Source organism: Vigna umbellata, chromosome 3 (genome assembly GCF_029865625.1).
Source record: "Vigna umbellata cultivar VRB3 chromosome 3, Vumbellata_1.0, whole genome shotgun sequence".
Lineage (NCBI taxonomy): Eukaryota > Viridiplantae > Streptophyta > Magnoliopsida > Fabales > Fabaceae > Vigna > Vigna umbellata.
In genome coordinates this window covers 32367766-32374470 of record NC_142167.1, presented here as the reverse complement: position 1 = coordinate 32374470, position 6705 = coordinate 32367766, and the positions used below count along the sequence as shown (strand labels likewise).

The window sequence follows — 6705 nt, the reverse complement described above, 5'->3', positions numbered from 1 at the left end:
TCCATGCGCCTCACCAACCTACTTCCGTTCACAGAGGCCATCATGCAAGCGCACATGCCGGACAAACCTCCCCCAACATTAGAGCGTTATGATGGCTCCGCCGATCCCGACAATCACCTGCGCAACTTTGTAGACGCCATGGCATTCTACACAGATAACGACCCTGTCATCTGCAGAGCTTTCTCCTTATCCCTCAAGGATGAGGCCTTGGAGTGGTTTCACACTCTTCCACGGAATTCTGTAGACTGTTTCGCGACAATTGAAACCCTATTCAGAAAATAGTACGCAACCAACAGAAAACCGGAGATGACAGCCGCTGAGTTGGTAAATACCAAACAGGAAAAGGATGAAACACTGAAAGCGTTCATGCAACGATACAACGAGACGGCCCGACGTGTGAAGGATATCAATCACACCTTCATTATCAGCAATCTACCTTCCTGCTTAAGGCCAGGATATTTTGCAGAACAACTATATGCTGACCCTCCAGCATCTATGGAAGCATTGCAATCCACAATTGCAAAATTCATCCGCATCGAGGATCTCCGAAATTGTCGGAAGAAGCAGCAACAAGATACCTCCAATCACGACGCCAAGAAGACCGCAAAGCGAGTGACCAACGACTATAAACCAGATCAACCGCCCCGAAAAGAGTCAGGGTGGACTCCTAAGTATGATCGTTACGCAACCCTCAACGCACCAAGGGCGAGGGTGCTTGAAGAGGCCTTGCACGCCGAACTCTTGACAGTGCGGCGGAAGGCCACCCCAAAAAACGCAGATAACAGCAAAACATGCCGCTTCCACATGAACCATGGGCACGACACCGAGGAATGCAACATGGTAAAAGACGAACTGGAGCGACTTATCCGTGCGGGTTACCTTCAGAACTACATCAAAGATAGAGTTTCCGCTAGAGCCGCAACTCCTCGCCGAAGAGATCCTTCTAGGCGAAGCCCCCAACGATCTCCCCCTGGAGATGATCGACACCGCAGGCGAACGCGCAGTCCGCCTCGACGGACAGAGAGAGAACGCTCGGTCCGAGGCCGTATCGATACAATATCGGGCGGCTTCGCCAGTGGAGGTGTGTCAGCTTCAGCAAGGAAGCGACATTTGAGACAATTGAAGTCGGTTCACATGGTCGAGCAACAGTCTCGGTCACTCCCCGACATCACGTTCACGAACGCAGACTTCCATGTACCCGACCCTGATCATGATGATCCTATGGTCATCACAACTAATATAGCTCGATATGATGTCAGCAAAGTCCTCGTCGATCAGGGGAGTTCGGTCAACATTTTGTATTGGTCCACCTTTCAGAAAATGGACCTATCTGAGGATCTCATCGCCCCATTCAACGAACAAATTGTAGGATTCTCAGGAGAAAGAGTAGATACCAGGGGATACCTCGACTTGCGAACTCGGCTCGGCACAAGCCGGGAGGCACCGGAACTTAGAGTTCGATTCCTGTTGGTCGAGGCAAATACGTCGTACAACGCCCTGCTAGGACGACCTTGTCTAAATGCGTTTGGGGCAATCGTCTCTACTCCCCACCTCGCTATGAAGTTTCCGACAGAGCATGGTACCATTTGTACCGTGAGAGCAGATCAACGAACAGCCCGACAGTGTTATATGACCGGGCTAAAAGTCACCCCCTTTGTTCCAACCAGAAGGGCGAAGGGAGCCGAGGCTGCGGCAGTCGACTTGGACCCCCGAACCAATGTCGACGAGCGCCTGCATCCGCAGGGCGAGGTCAAACCCCTCCCCCTGACGAATGACGCGTCTAAAACCACCAACATAGGCGGAAACCTTACCTCTAGCGAAGAGCACGATCTGGGGCACATACTGCGGAACAACGCAGATTTATTCGCATGGACGGCCGCCGACATGCCAGGAGTTCATCCCGGGGTCATGGCCCACAAATTGTCCATCTTCCGGGAGGCACGACCTGTCGCCCAGAAGAAGCGACGATTCGGGGAGGAGAAGCGCAAAGCCATTCAAGTTGAGGTCGAGAAGTTGATGAACGCCCAGTTCATCCGGGAATTAACTTACACTACGTGGCTGTCGAACGTGGTCATGGTTAAAAAGTCAAACGACCAGTGGAGAATGTGTGTTGACTTCACAGATCTCAACAAGGCATGTCCCAAAGATTCGTATCCCCTACCTAGCATTGATCGCTTGGTAGATGGAGCTTCGGGTCATGTGATACTGAGCTTTCTCGACGCCTATTCGGGATACAACCAGATCCCCATGTACGAGCCTGACCAAAGCAAGACCGCCTTCATCACTGAACGCGCTAACTACTGTTATGAAGTTATGCCGTTTGGATTGAAGAACGCCGGAGCCACTTATCAACGCCTCATGGATAAAGTCTTCCATCATCAGATAGGACGATGCATGGATGTATATGTCGACGACATGGTTATTCGCAGCAATTCTGTGGAACAACACCTGCAGGATTTGACGGAAGTTTTTGGCCAACTACGACGGTACAGCATGCGCCTTAATCCTTCCAAGTGTACTTTCGGTGTCCCCGCGGGTAAATTCTTAAGCTTCATGCTTACACGTCGAGGTATTGAAGCTAATCCAGACAAGTGCAAAGCGGTACTCGACATGACTGCTCCAAAAACCTTACGGGAAGTACAACGTTTGGTGGGTAGGCTCACAGCTCTATCCCGATTCATTCCAAAACTCGCTGACCACATCAAGCCCATTCTGAAGAATTTGAAAAAGGGCACCACTCAACACTGGGACGATAATTGTGAGATGGCATTCCATACTGTCAAACACATCCTAACCAGCCCTCCAATTATGGCTCGACCAGACGATAGGTCAGACTTACAGTTGTATATTGCCGCTTCCCAACATGTTGTTAGTGCTGCCTTGATACAGGAAGCACCCTCCCTTAAGTTGATATATTTCATCAGTCGCACATTGCAAGGAGCTGAGGAACGATATTCTCAAATTGAGAAATTTGCCTTGGCCCTACTTACGGCCTCTCGTCGGTTACGACCATATTTCCAGAGCCACCAGGTGGTCGTCCGCACAGATCACCCCATAGCCAAGATCCTCCGCAAACCAGACTTGGCAGGACGGATGGTTGCCTGGTCCGTGGAACTGTCAGAGTTCGGACTCCGTTACGAGCCACGCCGGTCCATCAAGGGTCAACATTTGGCCGACTTTGCAGTTGAGTTAGTACCTGCACCCGAGGCCTCAACTACAAAGTGGTTACTCAGTGTAAATGGTTCCTCCGACAAAAGGGGGGGCGAAACCGGTGTCGTCCTGGAAGGACCGGACGGTTTGGTCATAGAGCAGGCTATCATATTCAAATTTCCAGCTAGCAACAACCAGGCCGAGTACGAAGCCTTGATTGTTGGCCTATCCCTGGCCAGAGAGTTCTCGGTCGATCGTTTAGAGTGTCGGATGGATTCAAAATTGGTGGTTAGCCACGTGAACGGAACCTATCAAGTCAAAGATAATCAACTATTGCGCTATTTCCACAAGGTTCAGACCTTACTCCAACAGTTCGCCGAATTTAGTGTCATCCATGTACCCAGGGAGCAAAACACAAGAGCGGATCTCTTGTCTAAGTTAACTCATTCTAAGGAGCGAGCACAGTTATCCTCAATTATTAGGATGACGCTCGACCGTCCTGTGGTGGAATCTTTTGTCACCAATGTGTCGACACCCGTAACAGACTGGCGGCAGAAGGTCAAAGATCTCATGGAGAGGCAGGATAAGGGCGATAGCATTACTGTGGCTGAGTCCAAACGCATTGCACGCTTTCTGTATATAGGAGACGACTTATACCTCGCGGCCATAGCACTCCTCTGTTGAAATGCATATCAGAGGAAGAGGTAGACTATGTACTGCGCGAGCTGCACACTGGGATATGCGGCTTTCACTCTGGCAAGAGGACCTTGAGAGCACGTGTTCTCCGCGCAGGATATTACTGGCCTACACTAGACCACGATTGTGAAACATTTGTCAAGAAGTGCATCTCCTGTCAGGCCCATGGTCACGACATCCATGCACCCCCCGAAGATTTGCACAACATTGTCTCTCCTTGGCCGTTCGCTCAGTGGGGTCTCGACATAGTTGGACCGTTACCTATCGCCAAAGCGCAAAACAAGTTCCTACTCGTGGCGGTCGACTACTTCACAAAATGGATAGAGGCCGAGCCGTTGTCCATTATCAGTGCCCAACGAGTGCAGAAATTTATTTGGCACCTCATCTGTCGGTTCGGTCTCCCCCAGAAGATCATCACCGACAATGGTCGCCAATTCATCGAACGCAAGTTGGAAGATTTCCTTAGCAATTTGGGCATCAAGCATGTCACCTCGTCAGTAGAACACCCTCAAACAAACGGCCAAGCCGAGGCCGCAAACAAAGCCATTCTGACAGAGTTGAAGAAGCGACTTGGTGAAGCCAAAAGTTTATGGGTGGAGGAGCTACCAGAGGTTCTGTGGGCATACAGATGCACTCCCCATGGATCTACAGGAGACACGCCATTCAACTTAACCTACGGCACTGATGCCATGCTCCCCGTCGAGGTGGGCGAGCCCTCATTGAGACGTCATCTCACTGATATGTCGCTTAATGAAGAACAATTGCGGACCAATCTCGACGCCCTTCCTGAACGTCGAGAGATCGCCACCATCCGTGCCGAGGCGCAGAAGCGAATGCTATCTCGAAGGTACAACACCAAGGTCAAGCCCAGAGCCTTCAAAAGCGGGGATCTGGTGTGGTGAAAGCGGGGGGAGGCTAGGAAGAATCGAGCACATGGCAAGCTTGCAGTTAACTGGGAAGGACCCTTTAGAGTTGTAGAGGACATGTCGAACGGTGCATATCGACTCCAGCTCCTCGATGGTCAACCAGTTCCCAACACCTGGAATGCCACTCATCTTAAATACTACTTCAGTTAGCATTCATTTCTTGTTGGTTATTTTTACAACATTTCTTAATTCCGTTTCCAAATAAAGAGCACGTTTCATAATGATTAATACTTAGCGTCATTTATTATTTTTACCATGTCGAGTCCCAGGGTCACCATCTCGGGCACTTTTGCACACAAACAAAGTGAGCTACACTCCCACTGGTAGATGTTCACCCTTGAACACCCAGTTCGCTTGGGATACACTCCCACTGGTAGATGTTCACCCTTGAACACCCAGTTCGATTGGGATACACTCCCACTGGTAGATGTTCACCCTTGAACACCCAGTATTCCCACCACTCAACCATCTCCCTCAACGGTCCCACATCGCATCATCAGTACACTCGACAAACATGGATACTTAGCAATCATTACAGCAAATAAATTGCAAAATCGGCAAAGTTAAACGCCCAACATACACAGAAGATCAAGATTCAATACGGTTCGACTTTCGCAGTCATTAAACTTTTCAGCAAATTCAAGTTCAAATATGTTTATATTTACACGGCCATAACAAATCCTAATCTATTACAATATTACGAGTGTCGCCATCGACATCTCCGCCAGTTTGCGCGACAGGTTCACCCACGTCGACCGCGCCATCATTCTCAGTAGTGGCGACCTCCTCCTCATCCTCTTCCTCTTCACCCTCCAGGACAGCGTCTTCAGGGATCTCATTCAAAGGTTTCAGTTGACCCTCGTGCACGTCCTTATGAGGGTCGAATTCCGCTCCCTTGGTCGACACTTGACGCAAGTGACCGACCTGCCTCAAAGCCTTCCGAAAACCTCTGGTATGTTCAATCATAATTGCATCTTTCAGCTCCTCTACCAGCTTGTTTCTTTCCACGGCCTCGGCCTTCAACTCGTTTCTCTCTCGGGCCAGTACTACCATTGCCCTCTTAGCTTGCTCCAGCTCGCTGGCCATTTGATCGCGTTCCTTTTGGAGAGTCAAACCAGCTTCCCGGGTATTGTCTAATAATATCTCAGCCTCTTTCAGAAGTCGTTCCGAGCGTCTCTGCTTGGCATCACAAGCAGCATGAGTCTCGGCAAGCTCTTTCAGTTGAGTCCGTACCTTCTCCAACTCAACCCGCATCATACCTCTATCAGAAGCGTAAGCTAGATGCCACGCCAACGCCTGGGCCCGTGTTGTCATCTCCAACATGGAGTCGGCAATTTCTTGCTCACTCATATTTTCGATCACCTTCTTCTCCGAGATATCCATATTGAGATCCACCTTATGACCCAACGTGAAGGAGGGATCCCATACCCCTAGTGGGATAGGACGCTCGGTTTCCTCGGCTACCTCTCTCTTCTTCTTCGAGGCCTCGCGACTACTATCGACCGACTTCCCTTTTCTTTTACGTACTAGTGGCACTTCGGCAGCAGGCGCCTCGTCAGTTGCAGCCGCCACTACCACTGGTAATGGTTCGGATGACGACACTTGGAGACGTGGTGGGCCTACAGCTTGTCCAGCAGATGGTCCCAGACGACTAACTTCAGCCCTCTCATTTCCGATCGACTGAAACCAGCTTTTCCCATTTCCTTTTCTCCCCATTATCTCTGCAAAAGCCGAAATACATTCACCATAGTCAGCAACAACAAAGCAATCTACAAAAATGATAAGCAAAGACACATACCAAACACCCTCGCCCCCGCGTCATCAAACTCGAGGCAATCTATAATCTGACGAGAAGAAAAGGGGCGTGGCAACGAGGTCAACACACTCAAAGCCTCCACCTCTTCAATCGTCATCTTATCTTCAGACCACGAGG

General features: G+C 50.1%; 1 protein-coding gene across 1 annotated transcript; it reads left to right on the top strand.

Annotated features, from left to right (window-relative positions):
- The first annotated feature begins 306 nt into the window (after positions 1-306).
- LOC148202261 (uncharacterized) lies at positions 307-3834 on the top strand. The gene has a single exon (XM_088109573.1). The coding sequence runs from the start codon at positions 307-309 to the stop codon at positions 3832-3834; it is 3528 nt and encodes a 1175-aa protein (XP_087965699.1).
- The last annotated feature ends 2871 nt before the right edge of the window (positions 3835-6705 follow it).

Excerpts from the sequence above, each read along its gene's own strand:
- LOC148202261 (XM_088109573.1), top strand. The coding sequence starts at position 307 with ATGACAGCCGCTGAGTTGGTAAATACCAAACAGGAAAAGGATGAAACA.